Raw genomic sequence first — 21,766 nt, forward strand, 5'->3', positions numbered from 1 at the left:
ATTTTGTTATTTGAAATTAATATCTTTTGTCCCTTTATGTTTGAGGATATATAATAATCTTATGTTATAAAACATATTACTAAAAGAGATTATAAGTATCTTTAAACCTTGTATAGATTACTAATGTTTCGAGTCGACAAGAATTTTAAATTTCCCGCCAATTATACGCAAATCCAGTCCTCTACACACATTTGTCCCCCTCTAGCGATTGCTGGAGGTACATATGTAGAAATCGATATTCCAGTTGAACCCAATTACATATTCATATACATTTTAACCGTTATTTTCGCAAACTAAGAAAACAATTTTATCTCAGAAAGCATTCTTGAGAATAACATTTGATATACTAATCACAAACCATGCAACAGTTTGATGTATCAATTTCAATGAAAATGTGGAGTCAGAATTGTAGAGTATAATTCTAACACTCAAACTGTTATAACAAATACCTTTTCATACTCACAATTACTAAAACATGAGTAACAATTGAAACTGACGAGTACAACACGCCTTATATTGCCACTAATTATAGTGGAAAATAGTGGAAAACAATTATTACCAAACTTAAAGATATAATTTACATCTGCATTTAACATATCACCACCTGATATGTTAGACCTAATATGCAAGACATAAATAAATATCTAACAACGCTAACAAAATATAATTTGCATGCTCTTACGGTTGCCAGATCATCATGACGTTCACCAGGTCTGGTCATACAGTCGATCTGATCGGCTATCGCTTTTCCAAAAACAACCAGTTCCAACAGGCTGTTGGCTCCTAATCGATTAGCGCCGTGTACAGATGCACATGCAGTTTCGCCTGCTGCCCATAGTCCCTCGATTATGCTGTCCTCTTCTTTTTCTCGTGATAGAACCTATCCATAAAATTTATGGTTTAACCACAAATTGTCAGTGAACAGTCATTAAATTAATTTTATTGTCATATGTACGTTCATAGGTTTATTTCTGACAACGTGTATCATCAACTTTGTGCTTATGATAGCACAGAGCTATCATGAGTGTAGTCACACTGAAATCTAGTTATGTAATTGAACTCTAATATGATTTACATATTACTTGTATTACAGTATTTGTATAAATTACAATACAAGTGCTGTATAGTTACTGGTAGAGTGATGGTAGAGTAATGTTTAAACAATACAATCAGAATATAGTATACATAGCAACATCCACTCGTCATCCTTCTCATTACATTCATCTTTTTTAATTTATGGTAACTAAAAGTACAAATAATTGTAACCAAATTTTTCTCCATCTTATGTGACATTGCCTTTCATATATAGAACTTGTCATAAACAAACAAAGATATTTTAAAAAATACTGTCATTTTCACTCTTCAGTTATAATCAATTATATAACAAAGTATCAAGAACCACTAATCGCAACCATCAATATTTCTCCAACATCGCTAACTATAACCATATAAGTGTATAGAAATGCTAACGAGACACGTATTTATTTCCAGAGCATTTCAAAGTTGCCTCATTCGCGATAAAATAGTGCCGCCACTTAATCCCTTAATTTATTGCCGTGTTATGCAGTTTCCGCCGATATTATCTGATCTTATACAATACCTGTGCTCGCCAGTTTGTGGGTATACCACCCATGTTGTAGTGTACTGTAGGTATAACAGGAATTGGATCTGTTTTCACATCCACACCAGAGAACACCCAAGCTAAATGAGAAATCCCTGGCAGTTTCGTGGTGAGTACCTCCACCGGTAAATGATGCAGCTGAAGGTTTATGTGATCCTTCTTGGCACCTACGCCTCTGGATCATTAAGGATAAATGAGTTTGTCGTTAGTTCTGTTTTTCTACTCACCACATGACAAGCATTTACACATACTAATGTGTTGAGATATTTATAGGTTTATATTAATAATGTTTGGAGACTGATTTATCCTGCTGTCCAGCATTTGAGACTTCACAAGTTTTTAACTTTTCTAAGTTACAAATTCCATAATTCTTAGTTTCGTAAGTTTCTAGATTAGGGATTTCTCTACAGAGAAATCTACAAGAAATCTACAAAGATTTCTATACACCTTGTTACCTACATGATCCCTACATTTCTAAACTACAAAATTTGTATATTTCTAAATCTCTAAATTTTAAGGTCCTAAATTTTCTAGATTCCCAAATTTCCACATCTCCAAGTCTTTATGTCTATAAACCACTATACTAAATTCCTATACCAGATCTAATTTTTAATCACAAGAATTCTTAAATTCCTAAATTTCAACCCGCTAGGTCCTCAAATCCCCAAAGTCTCTCTATTCAAACACCTACGTTCCTGAATACAGAGATACAATTTTTAACGAGTGAAAGTTTCTTCCTTTGGTTTCTTCCTTTAAGTTTCTAAGGTTCTAAGAATAGCTATTTAATAGCTGTAGAATAGCTATTAAACTTGACAGGTTTATGTGAGTAGCGCTCAATGAATTCTATCGTAGATTCCTATAAGGTGACCACAGATATGTGATATCACGTATCTAATAAAATTCACCTTCCTTCCAATATTTCAATAGTCATCGCTCTAGAGACGACGTCACGAGAAGCAAGATCCTTGGCATTTGGCGCGTAACGTTCCATAAAAAATTCCCCTTGAGAGTTCACTAATTTCCCCCCTTCACCGCGGCTGCCTTCCGTTATTAAAATTCCGCTTCCGTATATTCCTGAAAAATCAACCGGTTAGATCGACAAGGTATACACCAGAGATGCTGCTTATCCTTTTTGTAATAGGAATACCGGTTGGATGGAACTGGATGAACTCCATGTCTTGGAGTGGCAATCCTGCTCTAGAAGCCATCGCCATACCATCACCGGTACAAGCATGTGCTGCGGTACAGGACTGGTAACATCTTCCTGCTCCACCTGTGGCTATCACCTGAAAAAAGTGACAAAATGCTTGTCATGTAGACGTTTACGGTCCGTGTTGTGTGTCAATCTTCTCTTTTCTTGAATTATGTTGTTAACGTTGTTTCTTAGGTGGGGATTGGTGGGGATTAGCTAGGTAGGATTCAATTTGGGAGTAATTAGGTAGGGTACAAGTGATTAGATATAGGATTGATTCATTTAAATTTGGACTGGTTATTGGTGGATAGTGAATAGTGGTGGGGTGTATCATTTTATTTGAAATTTGCAAACTTTTTAATTTGGGGATTTAAAAATTTTTAAATTGTTAAATTAGCAAGGAGCCAAATTCTGAAATTCTCGAATTAATAAATTTTCAAATTTTTAAGTTTTCAAGCTTCTAGATTTCTTAATTTTTAATTTTGGGCCCTAGGTTCCTAGATTTCTGGATCCTTAGATTCCTAGATTCCTAGATTCCAAGGTTCCTAGATTCCTAGATTCCTAGATTTCTAGATCCATAGATCCCTAGATCCCTATATTTCTAGATCCCTAGATCCCTAGATCCCTAGATTTCTAGATCCTTGAATTTCTAGATCCTTAGATCCCTAGATCCTTGAATTTCTAGATCTCGAAATCCCTAGATCCTTGGATTTCCAGATTCTAAGATCCCTAGATTCTTGGATTTCTAGATCCCTAGATTTCTAGATTTTTAGATTTCCAAATTCCTAAATTCCAAAATTCCAAAATTCCAAAATTCCAAAATTCCAAAATTCCTAAATATTTGAATTCCTATAATCCTAAGTTTTAAAATTGTAAATCTAAAAATTTCTAATTCTGCAAATTACCAAATTTCCCAATCCCTAAATTTAAAAAATTAGTAAAACTACCTTAGAGCCCATAACACCAATGACTCTAAAGCAACGACCACTATAAACCCACAACAATATTTTAAAAAATATTTGACAATTTACCGTATGATGAGCCCTGAATCGATGCAAAAGCCCAGTCTCCAGTTCCCACGCTAGCACTCCCTTGCAGCAACGTCCAACCATCAGAAGATCAAGGGCAAAATACTCCACATAATAATGGACATCGTAACGCAGACTTTGTCCATACAACGTGTGCAATATCGCATGACCGGTTCTATCAGCAGCTGCACAAGTTCTTTTAGCTTGACCACCCTTGCCAAATTTCAACGACTGTCCACCGAACGCGCGCTGATAAATCTTTCCTTCGTCCGTGCGACTGAAAGGACAACCTAAAATGGAAAATGGAGAAAATGGGAAAATGGAGTAAATAGGAAAATAGAGAAAATAGGAAAATGGAGAAAATGGAGAGAATGGGAAAATGGAATTGTAAAGTACGTTTATTAATTCGAGTAAATTGATCGCACCGTAATTCTCAAGTTCGAAAATAGCTCGAGGTGCTTCTCTGGTTAAAAAGTGTATTGCGTCTTGATCACCCAACCAGTCGGATCCTTTGACGGTGTCGTACATGTGGTACAGCCAATTATCGTCTTTGGTCGCGTCGATTACGCCGTTTATTCCACCTTGAGCCGCCACTGTGTGAGATCTCGTCGGAAATAATTTTGTCACCACTGCCACGCGATACCCTTTGCTTCCTGTTTGATCAGAGATATTAATGGTATGTTTTGTGGGAATAGGTGGTTTGATGTATTTGTAAAGTTTGAAATTTTTGGGTCATGAAACTTTGGGAGTTATTTTTGCAAGTTTAGAATTTAGGGATTTCTGGTTGGGAAGATTGAAGACTTTGAAATTAAGAATTTTGTATTTTGGAGTTTATACATTTTGTAATTTCTACATCCCCAAATTTGTGCATTTTGTAATTTTTACACCTGCAAATCTGTACATTTTGTAATTTCTACGTCTCCAAGTCTGTACATCTTGTAATTCTTATATTTGCAGATTTCTACATTCTTTAATTTATAAATGCCCAAATTACCTAAAACTTTACCGAATCTAAATCCTAAATTCAAAGACCTTACATTTCAAACTTGCAAGTTTCAAATTTACAAATGTAATAAATCTTAAATATAGAAAATTAGAAATTTGGTAATTTAGGGATTTCGAATTCCAGGAATGTAGTTACATTACTTACAAATCTACAAATTTGCTACAAAAATGAAAAATCTAGAAATTTGTTAATTGTAAAATTTATTAAATTCAAAGAAGAGTAATTACCTAAACCAAACGCTGCTCTTAACCCTGCACCCCCAGCACCAATAATCACGACATCATAACAGTGATCTATCATTGGATAGGTCTGTAAATAGTGTTCAAAATTGTCAAGTCACAATCATGCATAGCCACATACTCCATAAAAATTCTCTAGCATAAAATATTTATTAAAAATCGCTTACAGTTTTACTATTATCAGTAGCACATTTTGACTTCTCGCCTGGACTGATATTTACGTGAAAACTTCTATGATCTTTCTTGCTCAAAAGTTGAGGTTGTATAACAGATCGCTGTAAAAGTTGAAATAAACACGGTTGAACTACGGTGGAAATGATTTTGGGTAATCGTTGCTTATTACCAAAATTCGTGGCAGTCGATGTATGGATCGTAACATTTCTTGAAATTTGTGCCGAATTTAAAATACATTGCACGATATACGTGCGAACTGCCATTCAATCGTTTGTCATCTGATAAAAGAAGCAAGAAAATGCACTAGCATTGGCGTAACTAAGATTTTTCGTTCAGGTGAAATTCTAAATCTCTAAATTTAAAATTTGAGAATTTGGAGAATTGGGAATTTTAAAATTAGAAAGATTTAATGATTATTGAAATTTATAAATTCAAATATCTACTAAACTAGAAATCTAGAAATGTGAAAAATTAGGCTTTGAATTCAAGGCTCCTATAAATTAAAAAAATATGGAAATCCTGAAATCTGAAAATTGGGAGACATTTCTGTAAAATCCGTGGATATCAGAAAGCACCACAAGAGTGTAAAATGTTGATAGTATTTTTTACAAGCATGACTTTATTGTACTTGCAAAAATACAGTTCAAAACATAGACAATTTATCGTTATATATCATGACAATGTACAATAATTAGTCCTATTATATCCTCTTTGGTATTCTTTGGACACCAGAGAGCGAATGGCAACAACGAATCGTTTTTACTAAAATATTAAAATTAATTCGGCAGATGGGCAGCAATTAGTACTATTTCTTTTTGTAGAATAAGAAAAAAGGATTGTAAACTTGTTAGAAACGTTGATCGTGCGTTTCGCTATACGTCCATGATTTCTAAACGTTAATTTTATTAATTAACAATAGTTTGTTATTCGAGCAACAAACAGTGATTCGTTATTTCTATTTCTAACAGATGTTCTTACACTTACGCTAAGCTTACGTTACACACTGTATACACACGAAACATGCTTGAATTTTATTTTTCTTTCGTTTCACATTGTGCTGATTCGTATAAAAGCTTGTAGAAAAATGGAGGTGAAAAAGAAGACGGATTTCAACGTCCTTGTTGAACACAAAGTTGAATCGGCAAGTTAAAGTCTTAACGATGAACAAAGTAACCGTGAACACTGGCTGTGAAATTATTTTCATACAAGCGTGTTAACAAAAAGCATATGTAACGCTCTTATGATAACTTAGATAGAATTTATATTAAGTAGATCCGTCCATTTTTTTTTCAATCGAATACGTATCGTATCGTTCATAATTAAACGACAGAAAATTGTTTTTAATTTTTGTAATATATATCAGATTGTCTGAATTAAATTATGTATACAAAATTTGAATTTTATTATTTAGTAGATGATGGGAAGTTTCATAGAGATCAAAGTTAACCTCTACTCATTTTTTTTATATCTTAAAAGCTTCATTACACAGAAAAAATGAATAGCGATTAATTTCTTACAAAACCATAAATTTGACGCAGTCGAATAATTATGAACGATATTACATTAAATATAATAGTTTTTATACTACTCTTTTTGTACAATGATTGAACTCGATCGCAGGGTTGAACCTAAACTAACGGAATTTTCAAGACCGGATTCTCGTGCTAACTACAGTACAATGAAAATTCTACATGTCTAACATTTTACTCGATTCCGTTTCTGTCTTTTACGATTATTGACTTTCATTGTTCTCCTGTTCCCTGATACTGAGAATTTCTCTCTTTCTTTCAATTTCTCAAGTGGTTAATGACTAGAGTACATAAGTTTAACTCTGAACTGCAAGAATAAAATCTTCTTTACGAATATTTAAAATATCTTTCAATTCCTTCGTATTACTATTCATATCTCTAAACCACCTGCTCCACACAGATGTACAGAATGAATCAGCAGCTATTGGCACCACTTTCAAAACTACAGAAAATGTAGTTAACAATTGCAGAAGAACACTTCAGTTACTCAGAAAATTTACGTGAAATCTCTGTTACTTAAAGTATCTACATAAATGATTGAAAGAGAACATACATAACCGACTACATGAAAATCATTGTTACCATATTATCATGGTGGTTACTAACAGAATCTATTAAAGTTACAATTTGATTAAAGTTACTCTAACTACAATTTCAATCTAAAGTTATTCTAACCATAACTTCAATCAATTGTATCTCTGAAAGAGGCGACTAATCCACTCTGTACATCATATTTTCTAGAAAAGGTGCATCCATAGAATTTTGCAACTTCTGAGAATCATCGAGATGTGCTTTCTTCAGTTTCCACGCTGTGCTCTCTCAGAATGTTCAAAGAACCAGTCTCCTGACACCACACTCGCAGCAGAACTTTGCGGTTTCCGGGAACCTGGAACCGCACTCGTGACAGTACTTGGACATCTTATATTTCGTGTTGTTCATCCCGTCGCCGTCTCGACGATTGCATCTCGGCAGATCCTCCTCGAGTCGTCCTGCCACGTCATTGGTGCTGCGTCCATGGTGCGAATATTTGCGATTTAAACTAGGATCAACATAAATCGAACGGGACTTTAAGCATGCATATTACGGTGCAAGAAATTACTTTAACATTCACAGATTTCTATGTCTACCGTAAAATTTCAAGCTTTCTGCACGATAATTGGAGAAATCTGCGCAGGAATATTTTAACTTGATATGGTAATGAATGTATATTCACTAAATTACAGTTTGACTGCATAAATAAATTAGTCATAAATTAATTTTTACTTGAACACAATTTTTATGTACGAAGTTAGAAATAATGCACAAGGATAAAATTTTATGCAGAAGGATAAAGATTTACAAGAATACAGTAATTTTACAAGAGCACAAGAATAAAAGTAATTTTACAAGAGTACAAGAAAAAGCTCACAAGAAAATATTACAGTCGAATCATCTTTGATAAAACATTTACGAACGAATCTAGAGCAGAATGGCAGCCATGTTTGATCGTTTAATATTCATCATTTGAGTAGATGTTTAATACCAATTATTTGAATTCAAGAAATAATAAATTATCTAACATTTGCTCTAAATTCGCTCGAAGAATTTTAATCAAAATAGTAGATCCAACAATCGTAAAGCTCTGTTATCAGCAAAAATAGAAATGAACGTATATTAACCTGCTATAAGCAGAGTCGGCGCTCATCTTGCTGTGGTCCTGTCTTTTGTAGCTCTCCGGCGAAGACAATTCATCGTCGCTGATTTGACCGTTCCGTTGTCTACCATGGACAGGGCTGGACATGGACAAGGAATCGTTTTTCAGAAGGGATTTCAAGGAGGAGAAAGAGCCATTTTCGTCCTCGAACGAGGTCATCAACTCGTCGAACAAGGAGTTCGATCGTTTGATGTCCATGTCGGAGGACACTATGGAGCTCAGACTAAGGTTGCTGCTCGACAAATTCGCGTAATTGTTGTTTCGGTTGTTCAGACTGTTATTGCATCTTTGAGCATCGTTTTTACGAGACTTTTTCGAGTCGTCCGTTTTTCTGTCGGGGGTGGTTTTGGGCGCGGACGAAGCTCGGACGGAGAGGGAGCGATTGACGGAAGGTCGTATGACTTTCGGAGAAACTTTGTCGAGGATTTTGCGAGCTTTCTCCGAATTGCCAACGAAACTTCTGCTACCGCGACTCCCGTCGACCACCTCGCCGCCCAAAGCCTTCGACTTGTCGATGATGACTCGTCTACCTAACTCTCTAACGGGCGACTTCTTGTCTACATCCGACTTCGATTCCTTAAGTTCTTTCAGATCTTTCATATCTTTCAGGAAGATTTCGCGAGACAATGAGTTGGTCTCGGTAGAGTCGCTCGAGAAATCTGAAACGAGGTCGTCGAATTCTGTGGGTGGAGCTATCAAGGATGATCGTTTCTCCGGGCTCGAGAGAGACGATTGACAAGGATATTTAACAAACGCGGAGGAATGAGATAGGGGAAATGAGGTTTCGCGGTTTTGCTCGATAGAAGGACTATCCGTCACGGATTGCTCGCTGGTGTCCGACAACAGGTCGTTCATCTGCTGCTCCGCCAGCAAAAACGGATTGTAATCCTTGCCGCTGAAAACACCAACGAGATTTTAACTTGATTGCGTGTAACCGAGATGTTCTTTCTGCACTTTTATCGTAAGAACTCCTTTGGAATGACTTGTTGGGGCTGGTGAAAGAAATGAGTGTATTTTGTTCGTTTTAAATCAACAATTTGCTAAAGCATTTATCTTCTTCAAGGATGATTTGACACAAATAGAAATTATATTATTTTTATCATTATGTTTTGTTCATTTTAAATTTGTAATAATAACCTAACACATTTTAAGAAGATTAGTAATGTACTACATGTGTCACTGTCCTTGAAGACGTTAAGGATAATTTGTTTATTGATGAAGTGTTCTTAATATTATAATGTAATACGAAATATGGGTACAATTTTAGTAAGTAAATTTGAAGATGAATTTTACTTCTAGGTTTGAAATTTAGGTTTGTTTTCAATTACCTAATTTTCTCATGTGATCTGAAAATTGAAGTTTGAGATATACATGTATGTTCATATATGTCTATACATACAATATGTCATATATGTCTATATATGTCTATACATACATGACATATATGTCTACATATGTCTATACATACAATATGTCATATATGTCATATAAGCACGTATACATAAAGAGCATTTATTGTATGAATAAACACAGACAATCTATTTACATTCCCTGTGATTTTATCAAATTTATTAACAGTAAAATTGTGCCCTTATCTTATAACTAAATAATATAAAACGTTCCTAATTAAAAAGAAATAAGTGCAGTGGTGTGTGGCTCGTTCCTTTGCCGTTTGCTTCAAGTACCGTAAAAGTGCTCTGACGATAAATCGAGAATAAATGAAAATTTGTAAAAGTTCCTTGTTTGAAATTATAACGTTGAACTTTTTTGGATGTTCTATTCTAAAAGCGATATCGATCCTTCTGCGATGAATGGAATGTACACAAGAAAATCGAAGAAGCCTTTCAGCTTCGAGCAAACATATAAAGCATGTTCTTTGACCAGTTTCCAAAGCAAATCTTTGTACGACGTGGCAGGTAAACTCACATGGCGATGCACATGCGATGCAGAATACACCGAGGAATGTGCCAAGATTAAATTTGAGGTTTGAATAGAGGATAATGTTTTAACGAGGTTCCACTTTTAACACTTTATCGTCGGGTAAGTCGATTCTTGAGGAGAGTGGTTTTTATTTTTATACATTATTAATTTAAATGAATTTAATAAAAATTTAAATTTAAATAATTAAATATCAGTATGAACTTTGAAGACATATCAATATTTAATTTAATTGTCACTGACAATTAAATGTCGACATGAAATTTTAAGATCTGAATTAAATATCAATATGAAATTTGAAAGTCTGAGAATTAAACATTAATATTAACATTGAAAATTAAAAATAAAAAAAATTGTTAAGTATGATATTACAGAGGAATAAAAGATGACATAAAATATTGTCATACATTTATTAAATTAATGTCGAAGTTATACAACAAAGCAAATTTTGCTTGCAAAAAAAAATGATAAAAGTCAGAAGATTAAAAATTATATCTTTTTATATAAAAAAAATAATTTTAATGAATGAAACTAACAAGTAAGAAACATTGTCCCGTGGATAAGGTGTTAACTTCTCGTCAAAATAGAGTATTCCGTGGAATGAATTGCGTCCATAATTGAAACTAATTCTATAAAAAACCAGAAATCTGTCTTGGCAATTAAATTATCCACCTGAAACTTACGTTCTACCGCTAAGTACGAGATTAAAATCCGGTCGTCTGCGCACGTAATTGCTCCAAACGGGACGTAATGGCAGTTTAAAATTCCTATAATTATCGTACGTATGTGTTAAAAGTCGAGGGACATAATAATCGTACCCTTGACGTATGCACTGTATAATTAAATTTAAAAATAGAAACATTGAAAATAATGAATGCAACGATGCACCATAAAATGAGTATTCACTGAATACTCTTTGGCCTTAAAAGAGCAAACGACTCTTGCTTTCGCTTTAACAAACTTTACTGCTGATTAAATTAGTATAAATTATGCGAAGGTTTAGATTGTGATAGAAATTGTAATTTATATTGGAAATATGGTTGTCTGAATGTTGTAATAGAATTAGTATGTTGAGTTATGTAGCATCATTGGAATGGTGGTTTTAGATATTATAAACTTAGTTGAACTTTTCAAACTTTTAATATATGAAGTCCTAAATTTTCAATACAGCAAAGTCTCAAATTTCCAATATAGCAAAGTCTCAAATTTCCAATATAGCAAAGTCCCAAATGTCCAACATATCAAAGTCCCAAATTTCCAACATATCAAAGTCCCAAATTTCCAATATAGCAAAGTCTCAAATTTCCAATATAGCAAAGTCTCAAATTTCCAATATAGCAAAGTCCCAAATTTCCAATACATCAAAGTCCAAAATTTCCAATATTCCAAAGTCCCACATTCTCAAATTCTCCCCATTCCAAATTCCCAAATTTCCACTCTTCCAAATCCCAAATTTCCCCCATTCAAAAGTCCAAAACTTCCAATGTCTCTTTCCCCCATTCAAAAGTCCCAAACTTCCAAAATACCAAAGTCCAGTTTCCTACCATTGCTCCAAAATATTATTAGTACATTTCTGTCCAAAAACAGCAGTAAGTCCCATTCGTACCTGTGATCTATCAAGGACGAGCCACTGGGAACAGGTGGAAGGATACCAACTTTAGGATTTCGTTTAAAGAACCTGCTCGCCCCCTGATAAGGTGGGTCAAGATTAATCAATCGATTCTTCATAGTCCTTGTCGCTTTATCCCAATAAGACTGAGGATCAATTTTCTCCCGTTCACAATTTTTCTTCACCACCATTCCTTTGATTTCCGGCAAAATTCGAAACTTGATGCTCCTGTTCCTCGTACCGATCTCTTCGATCGTCTCAACCTCAACGGACTCCACTCGTCTCATATCCGTGAAATTTACTTCGTTAATCGAAGACAAACTATCGCTGCTTTCGTTCAGAATGTCCATATTCTCATGAATTTTACTTGTCTCCAGGATCTTCGATCGATACATTTTCGACGTGGTAGATCTAGTCTTTTTCTTCACGCGAGACTCGGAAAGAATTATCGATCGCATACCTGGCGGATATTGCCGATGCTTGTTAGAAGCTTTCAAATTATTTATCGCCTCTCTCATGTGTTGCTCGACGCTGTTGTCGCTGTCCTCGTCGAAATCCTTCGCTGCACAACTTTTGTAGATCTCCTGAATTTCTTCGTTCGATTCTTTACTCAGATTATCCTTCGCATCAATTTCTGTTTTACTTTCTTCCAAGTTTTCGTTCGACTCTTTCATTTCGACTTTCGACTCTTCCAAAGAACTAACCCCATTTAAATTTGAGGTGCTCTGTACGTTGCCAAATTCAGCTTCCGACTCAAAGATATTTCCAGACAAATCACTGCAGTCGATGCCTTTGTCATACTTGGGGATCGAAAAGACGCTCGATGAACAGTTGCACATGTTTATCTGACTAGCAATATCCTTTCTGAAGGTTTTCTGAGAATCGAATTCTCTGTTTTTCGGAGTAGCGGGTGAATAGCTTTCTCCCTCACGTATTCTTATAGAGGGAAGACTCGAGAAACTTTTATTGCCTGTACTAATTTCGCGAGGAGTCGAACAGTTCGACTGCAACGTGTTCTCAGAATTGCGTCTCCTCGATTTTCTAATCGTATGACTCGAGCTGTTTGAATCTCTGCTTTCGACGCGATACAACAACTCTGATCCTGTTTTTACGTTCACAGCCATTTTCCATTCAGAATTTTCTACTTGTGGAGGAGATTTTGGCTCTGAATATTCGAATGGTGTGCTTGATCTAGTCGGTAGTATGTCTTTTGAGATTTGATCATTGTCCATTTCTATGCAGTTTGTGTTACAAGATTTTGTGTCTTCGTCCATGTAGTTTTGCGTTGATTCTGTTTCGTTTTGCAGAGATTGATCTATGCTTTGAACATCGGAATGGAGCTCATTTTCTTCTATGTCTTCAGTATTCTTCATCTGATCTTCAGTGTTCTTCATCTTCATCTGATCAGAAGAATGTTTCTTTTCTTGTAATTTCATTTCTGATGGCTCATTGATTTCATCTGTACACGGTTCATAAGCATTGAATTCATTACATTCCAACTTCTGTTCCATACGTTTTATGGTTTCTGACCAATCCTGTACATCAGCAACTTGTATATCTTCAGCTTGTGTTTGATCACAATTGGAACTTAATTCAACATTCTCCTTCATACTCGTTGGATAATCGTTTACACTGTTCGCATCATTTTGAACAGACAAATCGGAAGTCAGTCGTTTTTTCTCCAAAATTTTGCTCCTCGATTCGAGAGATTTCAAATCCTCCATGTTATTTTCGACGGTATCTTTCGAACTCTTTCTCAAACTCGTAGAAGAGACGCTTGGTTCGGGACAAGTAAAGTACGTCGCACGAAGGCGACTCGCCTTTTCCAGATCCCCCAAACAAAACTCCACCCGTGGACTGTGTTTCACCGGTTTCCATTTACCTTTGGAGATCTTCAGACTCTCTACCTCATTCAAATCCTTGAAGGAGTACGTTTGATTTAAACTAACTGTCGACCAATTCAGATTTTTGGATTTATCATCATATTTCGAGGTCTCGAACGAGTCTTTACTCGACTCCCTAAAATCTGCATCGATATCACTCTTAATTTTCCGAGTCACACTTTTCTGACTGTAAGCAGGTTCAAGTTTCTTCTCTTGACTGATCTGTTTCCACGTGACGAACGCGTCTTCTTTGTATATATTGCAGGGTTTCACAGTTATGCCCACGATATCGTCGTTGATCGACACGTCGTTCACCTTCGGGTTACCCTGACTCCTCGCTGAAACGATATTTGTCTTCGGAGACCTTGCCGAGTGCTTCTCCTCTTGCTTGCTTCTATGACTGATCTCCTCTCGCTTCGGTCTTTCGTGCACCTTTGGCCGTCTTTTTGCCGAAGGGATGCTTTCGCACTCCTCGAGAGTTTCTTTGGTGTGCCTCAAGGGAGGTACAGGGAGGTAGGAGGTTCTTTTAACAGGGGGCGCAGGTCGGAAGGACAGTGGTCCAGGCTTGTCTTCCGGTGGCCTGAGGATGAGGAAACAGGATCAAGGATGTATGCCTGACATCAGGAGAAGGTCAGGCTTTTTGTAATCGCGATTTACGGTTTTCTGTTTCGTTCAAATGTCTCGCGAGCGGAAACAACCTTGTCCCTTTTCCTTCTCCTCATGCACGCTACTCGGGTGTACTTAAACTAAACTATTCTCCGGCCGAGAATTGGCATTTGCCACGCGAACACGTGATCCAAAGAAGATTACCTGTTTGGGCGATCGATTGGTCGAGACTTCATCGGGACAGGGGCTGCGGGTGACTCTTTTGGCTGTCCAGAACGTCTGCTGCAATAACAAACTTGTTTAAAACGGTTGCTTATAGTAACAGAGCTTTTAACCTTTTATAGAGGCAAACTCTTAATTACATCGTTCACTACTTGGTGACATAGTTATAAATCATTCTTAATATAGCGTACACATAAATACATGAAAATAAAATCAATTTAAAATCTGTCGCTACAGGCTGTTTCATTTAAGTGTACTCATTGAATATCTTCTTTAATTATGAAAGCGAAAAAATTATTTCATATGTCACTTCTCTTGTATTAAGTAATCAATAGTCTATGTTGACCATGAAAGTTATATATCAGATTATACAGATAGTACTGAATAACAAATATTGAAGTTTGAACCATTGAAGTTTGTTACGGATAAGATGTTTGAAACAAAAATTATACCCTAAGGCACACGATAATTAGTTTCTAGCAACATGTTTTCTGTTACAAAACGAATGTATGAAATAAAATACAGTGATAACGGTATACTTCAAGATTACATAGGACTAGTTTAGATATTATCATGGAATGGAGGACAATCTGAGTAGAATTTCTAAAGATCTAGAATATTTAAATAAGTTAAAGAACTTTTGCAAAAAATATTGATTATGATTTTTTATGCTAGCAGTATATTTATTTTTGGAAGAGACACTGCTTATGTTACACCCTGTACAATTATGAAACCACTACAAAATTAAGGTAAAAGAGCAGTAAAACGTCAGGTTACAAGATAGGGAGTCACAGCTGAAACCTTTTTTCTGGCACGACGCCAGCGAGACAGGGTTTAACATAAGGAAGCAATCGCTTCCATAATTATTTGTCTAAATTTAAGAAGCTTTGCACGTCTGCGTTTAACGTGTTACGTGTACTTTTATCCGCTTCGATATTCGCTATTTAGTCCTCAAAGTCATTTAGGAAATTAATTACAAAATTTTACATTGAGCAATCTAGTGTGCATTCATTGCAATATCAAATGTTACAATACTTTTAATTTGCATCATAAAGTTTGTAATGAAATTTAGAATTTAATGTATTCTGATGGTCAAACTAGTTTCATTTGGTTATGCAAGTATTTAAGATTTAAAGTTCACTTCACAACCAACCATTCTCCACATTCTGCAATCTATTTACATTAACAAGCAGGATTTTTAGGTGAAAATCATTTCACGGTCAGATTGTACATGCAGCTAAATGTGTATCGATATCGCCTCTCTAAAAAGTGAACCATTTCATCAAATATTCTATCAGTAAAATATTCTACTATCATAACATTATATCAGTAAAATCTTCAAAAAGATTCTAAAATAACTTCTCAACTCAATTCCTCTCTGAAAATTCTTTCTAAAAATTTATTCCTATACTTTTCAAACTGACATTAATTAAAAAAAATACTGAACGGGACTAATAGAAAATAATGAACGTATAGAATTGCTGAAAGCGTGAACGATCCACATTTTGCTGTTTCTTCTTGTCGTCTCGGTTGAAATCGCAGTAACTTACACGAACGACTTCTGTTTAACAGGAATGTCGACGTTTTTGTTGCAGTTGGGTGCCGATGCACTCTCCTTGGCCTTAACGGTGGCGATAGTTGGCGAGGTTTTGCTCGCGGAATTGAGGGTGATCGCCGAACCCGGTGAATATTTCTCACGGGTGGCTTGTCGACGACTTTTTACGGCCGGAGCACGATACTTCATCCGTGCTTCGAGACGTTCCTTGGCGATGTTCGTTGCTGGACTAACCGGCACATGAGTAACCCTGTCCTTGCACCAGGCCACGTGTCTCTCGTAAGCCTTGACGCCGAAATGTCTGTTGCAGGTGGGACACATACCCTGCTCGTTAGAGCGCGTCGGCGCGCTCGGTGTGACTGTCGTTCCACATTGTTTTTGCATCGTGAAATCCGTCTGAAATCGCGTCACATAGTTATTATACAGGATACACGTAGTTATACATAGTTATACAACCCTTTATTCTAAAATAATTTAACCATATTTTATCTCGATGGAACTTGCAGTAGAGAAATACTGTTAGCAAAGGGAACTGAATTTATAGACCTGATTTGGAGATTCGAGGATCTGCAAATTTAGGAATTTGGAAATTTGATCTTCTGAGAGATTCAAGGTTTCAGAAAGCAAAATGTAAGCTATGAAGTATGATTACTTAAGTTAGGTCAGTGTTGATGTCAATGTTGAACAGAAATATGTGGAGATATTGCTACAAAGTGAATTCATCTCACGCTTGAATGCACTTGCATCATTCGAGATGCAACTGGGTTAATCTACGCTCTGTCTGCAATTGTGGCTATTAATCTTTCCTTTTTAATTCATCTGGACAGTTTTAAGTTTCCTATTCGTTTCACTTAAAATATAAGTTACTATATGACTCAATTTTTTGTGTTATCTTTCCAAAGTCCTAAATTTTACAATACTATATTTTAATTCCACAAGTTCATTTTGCAAACTGTCTATATTTTCTATTTTATTGTTTCTCATATTTCTAAACCTTCCAATCTCTAAATTGCCATATATCTGCATCCTTCCTTAGCTATTTTGTATTTTTCCTACAAAAGAGTTGTTCTGAATTTCTGAACTAGGTTGTGTTTTCCTACCCGTCTAAAGCAGAGAATGAAAGTAAAAACTTACGACTTCGTCGCGAGCAGCGCGAATTGTCCGCAGGAAGTTGTCGTGGTTCTGTTTCCAAGTGGTGCTGGGTTTCGATCTATCATCCTGCGCGCTTCGTTTCTTCTCCTGTTTAGGAAGAAATTCAGCCAACTCGGTGCCCTGGATCCTCTGTTTAGCGGAGTCGAAAGGCGTCCTCTTCTCCGTAATTCGTTTACATATTTTCGAGTGTTTCTCCAGCGACTGTGGCTTAAAGGTCCGTAGGCAGAAAGCGCACGGCAGAAGGATGTCCTGTACATCTGTGTCCATTTACCGTGAATTAGTTCGTTGCTTCGATTTTAGCGTTTACAGAATGAGTCAGAAGCTAGAGTATAACTCCGGTTGCTAGATATAGATATTCGTTTTAGTTATCGGTCTCAAGGCAGCGATCTTTGGATCCATTTCTGAGGACCGATCCGAGGAGCCATAATCGACGAGATCCAGAGTTCTGACTCAGACTGCGTTGATCGGAATTCACTTGCAACTGCGTCTGAACGCGTCGAGAGATGACGAGTTTAGTAGAACAAGATTTGTTCAGAACGAAAGCACACCATTTTTGGTTGTGGAAGTTTTTGAGGAAACGTTCATAAACCACGATTCACTAAAGGTTTTAGGTTCTGATATTAACACTTTGAGTTTATGAGTGAAGGGTGTAGGAAAATGTAGAAATTTGCATCATAGGTTGGTTAAAGTTTATATTGTTAATTCAAGAGTCTGGGATGATTTTAGTTTTCTTCAATGATTTAAGGTTGTGAAGAGGTAATATGTAATAGGTAGCTAATATTTCAAGTGTATAGTACACTATAACAATAATTAATTCATGGAACTAACACAATTATATATATAAGCTTCTTCATATCTAAGCTTGAAGAGATATAATAAAGTACAATTAACGTATAGTGAATTGACTTTATCTAATACTACAAACTGATCAATATCACACTATTGCAACGGATAACAAATATTAAGAGTCTCCTTGAATCTAAAGGAGAAGTAGTTGACAGTAAATTGACATCTACTACAAACTGATCAATATGACACTACAAATGACACACATAATTATGTGAGTTAACACCATTATACAGATCTCTTCAATGACCGCATAAAACCATGAAAGTGCTCCAATAAATGGACACCATCTGAAGCTACAAATCAATCATAGTCACTATCAAGAGTCTCTTGCATAACATCTCTTCCGCAATAACCTCTCCACAATTAATCTCCAAATCTCGCACTCAGAATCTAACACACACGAATCTAACAACATAAACGAGAGAAACGGTATTTCACTTCAAAGATCTAATTAATCCATCGGATCCGATACGTTTGTTTAGCCGTCGCGAATTGCGGCCACCTGCGAGACTCTCCTAATAAAAACAACGTCTACGAAGAGGAGGACGAAGACGAGGTGTCGCCCCCGCGACTCAATCGCCTACGGATAAGCAAGTTTCCTTTTTTGGAACTACGAGTTAACCAGCTCTAACATTGTATCTGGTGCTCTCCTGTCGACGATTCCTTCCGTCCTCGCTTTTCCGACGATGGTATGGATACCTTATGGTGTAACGCCTTTCCAAAGTGTCACCTTCATGGACAGATTCGTAATCCTATCGACGTAACCATCGGGACACGTTAATCGTTCTTGATTAGTCGCGACGGACATTTTTTTTATGCGCGATTGAAAATATTGCCTTAATGCTGAGGATGTTTTATGCATGTAGCGGTACCGTTTTATGGGAGCCTTGATGGGTTAGGTTCTGGAGATTTGTGGGCGGAAAGCTATTTTTGGATGCGGTGGAAATTATAGAGAGAAGGTAATTGTAATTAGGTAATTTTTAGGTTGTCGGGTAGGATGGCTAGGTAGTTGGAAATAAATAATTGCATTGGGTAATTGCAAGATGATAATTGTGATTAGAGAAGTGGAATCAGATAAAATTGTCTAGGTAACTGTAAATATATAACTGCAGCTAAGTAATTGTAATGTTTCAATGATTCTACAATTTAAAAATTTTAGAGTTAATTTCAAAAGCCCAACATCTAAAAATCCTACAAGATTGTACAGATTTAAGGATATAAATTCTCAAATTTCAGAGCACGAAAATCTAAAATTCTTGAATATCAAAACACTCAAATTTTAAAGTTTATAAATCTTCAAGTTCTGAAATCCTAAAATTTAAAAATTCTCATGTTTCAAAGATCCAAACATACTAAATTCCTCAAAACACCAAAAATTCATAAATCATAAGTTCCAAAACCTCAAAACTCTGAAATACCAAAATTGCAAACTTTCCAACATGCAAAAATCGTAAATTTGCAAGTCCCAATCTTACAAAACTATTAAACCAATAAAAGATAAAAATTCATACATTCGACAGGAATTACGAAAATAGCAACGTGTGAATTGATGTGAAAACAATTTTGTAGGAACAGTCAAACAAGCATGCTCTCATCGATATATTTAAAAATGTCACCTTATATCTGATTTATCTTTTTTTACTATATTCAGAGTCTTTCTCAAGTTTATTATTCAACAAATCATCACTATTATATAACTAGTACAATATTATTATTTGTACTTCAACACTTTGACTTAAAAAACTAGCAAAAATCTAGTATGACTCATAATTTTAGAAATAACACTTCGTTAATTTTAATTAATCTTGACGATGAAGAAATAATAAAATTATTCATTGTATAAAGTAAACTTTTACTACACTCGATTTAGCACGTGCTGTTTTTCTCACTGATAAAGTCGAGAAGATTGAATTGTGCATACGGATAATACTAACACAGCTAACTAATGAGGCAAGGAGGTGTGAAGCGAGTAACGAAGGTTGCGAAAGACGAAGTAACGAGTTTAGAAATCTGTTTCATTGCTAATTGGCAGCATCCAGTAAATATTGCATTACTCCTATCGCCATTTCCACGAAGGATTAACACATGCATTAAGTTAATGGATTTAATTAAATTCAACACGATGGGAATTAAAACGGTATCACTAAGCGATGAGAAAGTCTTATAAATGAGTTCTACAATCTTTTTTAATTGGGAGTTTGGAAATTAAAAAATTTGGAAGATTTCATGATTTAAGCGTTTTAGGAGTTTGAGATTTAGGGATTTGGAAATTTTAGGATTTGAAGATTTAGGGATCTGGAAATTTTAGGATTTGAAAATCTAGGGATTTGAAAGTTAAGAAATTTTGGAATTTGAAGAGTTGAAAATTTGGAAGTTGGAAAATTTTAGAATTTAGTAACTTGAGAATTTGAGAATTTGGAAATTTTGGGATTTAGGGAGCTAGAAATTGGGGAATCTGGAGATTTGGAAAAATTTTCATTTGGAAATTTTGAAATTTTGGAATTTTGAAATTTTGGAATTTTGGAATTTTGGGGTGTTAGAAATTTGGGGACTTAGGAAGTTAAAAATTGGGAGATCTGAAGATTTGGAAACGTTCAAACTTGGAAATTTAGAAATTTTTGAACTTAGGAATTTAGTGATCTGGGAATTTGGAAATTTTTAGATTTGAAAATTGAGGGTTTTTACAAAGTTCAATCTCGTGATAATTTGCAAACTTCAAACTCTAGAAATATTAATATCCATAAATGTAAAAAATTGAGAAGAAAATCGATGAAAAATTGACTTCAGATTTCGAGACCCTAATATCTCACCTGGCTCGGTATATTGCTCGACTTGCACTACTTTTTCCGATTCGACAGGTTGCACTTTAAACTTGTGATCATAGGGGGGCCCTAGGTCCGCCCCTGCGACAGCTCTTCTAGAAACACAGCACAACATCGAACAACAGAGTGGAAACACACCGACTGAACTGTTCCATAGAGATCAGGCTGTTCTTCTACGCAACGTGCACGCAGTCTTGTTCTCCTCTTATAAAGAGAGTTTATTTTAGGTGTTACTGCGAGAGCATCAGAAGCAAACTGCTTTTCCAGCGATGGAAACGAAACCGTTGCTCAAAGAACCAGAAACTACGTTGGTTTAACACTTCGAGCGTTAAATTCGATACGAATAATGAATAATTGTTATTTTTTCGACAAATTCAACCTGTTTCTTTTTTAATTCTAATTCTACCTTGTGAAATAAGAAATAATTGTTAGTTACTATGATTAGTAACTAGGAGTCAATAAATTGTCAAAAAGATTAATTCTGCTGTGGTATCGATTTATTTCGATACATTTATAAAAATTTTAATCATAATAAATTTTTATACACTATGTAAAACTAATAAACTTTTGATACATTATCAAAAAAAACAGAATAATTAATATTAATTATAAAAAAATATTAAATATTATTGTTTATTATTTAATTAA

The 21,766-nt window shown here is 35.4% G+C and overlaps 2 protein-coding genes and 1 long non-coding RNA gene across 8 annotated transcripts in view; 1 reads left to right on the forward strand and 2 right to left on the reverse strand.

Annotated features, from left to right (window-relative positions):
• LOC100879970 (succinate dehydrogenase [ubiquinone] flavoprotein subunit, mitochondrial) overlaps window positions 1–5,732 on the reverse strand; it is a 9,332-nt gene extending 3,600 nt beyond the window's left edge. For all 3 annotated transcript variants that reach the window (XR_013038037.1, XM_076531148.1, XM_076531149.1), the window contains exons 1-9: window positions 5,430–5,732; window positions 5,254–5,361; window positions 5,075–5,156; window positions 4,267–4,494; window positions 3,845–4,131; window positions 2,769–2,907; window positions 2,527–2,695; window positions 1,601–1,796; window positions 683–880 (exon numbers count right to left, since the gene is read on the reverse strand). Coding sequence is in view for 2 of the 3 variants with exons in the window: in XM_076531148.1 (XP_076387263.1) it covers window positions 683–880; window positions 1,601–1,796; window positions 2,527–2,695; window positions 2,769–2,907; window positions 3,845–4,131; window positions 4,267–4,494; window positions 5,075–5,156; window positions 5,254–5,361; window positions 5,430–5,465 (1,443 nt within the window). In the remaining variant the exon portion in view is untranslated. The remainder of the gene's footprint in view (window positions 1–682; window positions 881–1,600; window positions 1,797–2,526; window positions 2,696–2,768; window positions 2,908–3,844; window positions 4,132–4,266; window positions 4,495–5,074; window positions 5,157–5,253; window positions 5,362–5,429) is intronic.
• LOC143264337 (uncharacterized) overlaps window positions 1–9,230 on the forward strand; it is a 15,934-nt gene extending 6,704 nt beyond the window's left edge. Inside the window, exons 2-4 of one of the 2 annotated variants that reach the window (XR_013038048.1) lie at window positions 7,531–7,806; window positions 8,499–8,710; window positions 9,092–9,230. This is a non-coding gene — a long non-coding RNA (uncharacterized LOC143264337). Of the gene's footprint in view, window positions 1–7,530; window positions 7,807–8,498; window positions 8,711–9,091 lie in introns of those variants that run through there. The other variant, XR_013038042.1, reaches the window with a different exon arrangement.
• LOC143264336 (uncharacterized) lies at window positions 5,860–21,609 on the reverse strand. 3 transcript variants are annotated; one of them, XM_076531137.1, is made up of 8 exons: window positions 21,107–21,601; window positions 17,430–17,704; window positions 16,291–16,691; window positions 14,723–14,800; window positions 12,027–14,492; window positions 11,104–11,187; window positions 8,448–9,377; window positions 5,860–7,828 (listed from the first exon to the last, which is right to left on the reverse strand). In XM_076531137.1, exons 1-8 carry the CDS (start codon window positions 21,231–21,233, stop codon window positions 7,618–7,620), a joined length of 4,572 nt encoding a protein of 1,523 aa, XP_076387252.1. In that variant the 5' UTR covers window positions 21,234–21,601; the 3' UTR covers window positions 5,860–7,617. The 3 variants fall into 3 exon arrangements, with proteins under 3 accessions (XP_076387252.1, XP_076387251.1, XP_076387250.1); XM_076531136.1 differs by lacking the exon at window positions 11,104–11,187 and having other exon boundaries at window positions 8,448–8,561; window positions 14,723–14,797; window positions 21,107–21,609; XM_076531135.1 differs by lacking the exon at window positions 11,104–11,187 and having other exon boundaries at window positions 8,448–8,561; window positions 21,107–21,608.
• Window positions 21,610–21,766: the final 157 nt, after the last annotated feature.

The sequence above is a fragment of the Megachile rotundata genome, chromosome 4 (assembly GCF_050947335.1).
Source record: "Megachile rotundata isolate GNS110a chromosome 4, iyMegRotu1, whole genome shotgun sequence".
Classification (NCBI taxonomy): Eukaryota; Metazoa; Arthropoda; class Insecta; order Hymenoptera; family Megachilidae; genus Megachile; species Megachile rotundata.

Excerpts from the sequence above, each read along its gene's own strand:
- LOC143264336 (XM_076531137.1), bottom strand. The coding sequence starts at position 21,233 with ATGTTGTGCTGTGTTTCTAGAAGAGCTGTCGCAGGGGCGGACCTAGGG. Across the intron at positions 14,801-16,290 it reads GTTAAACAGAAGTCGTTCGT|CAGACGTTCTGGACAGCCAA; the intron begins GTAAGTTACTGC and ends TTGTTATTGCAG. Across the intron at positions 9,378-11,103 it reads CTCGTACTTAGCGGTAGAAC|CGGCAAGGATTACAATCCGT; the intron begins GTAAGTTTCAGG and ends TGGTGTTTTCAG.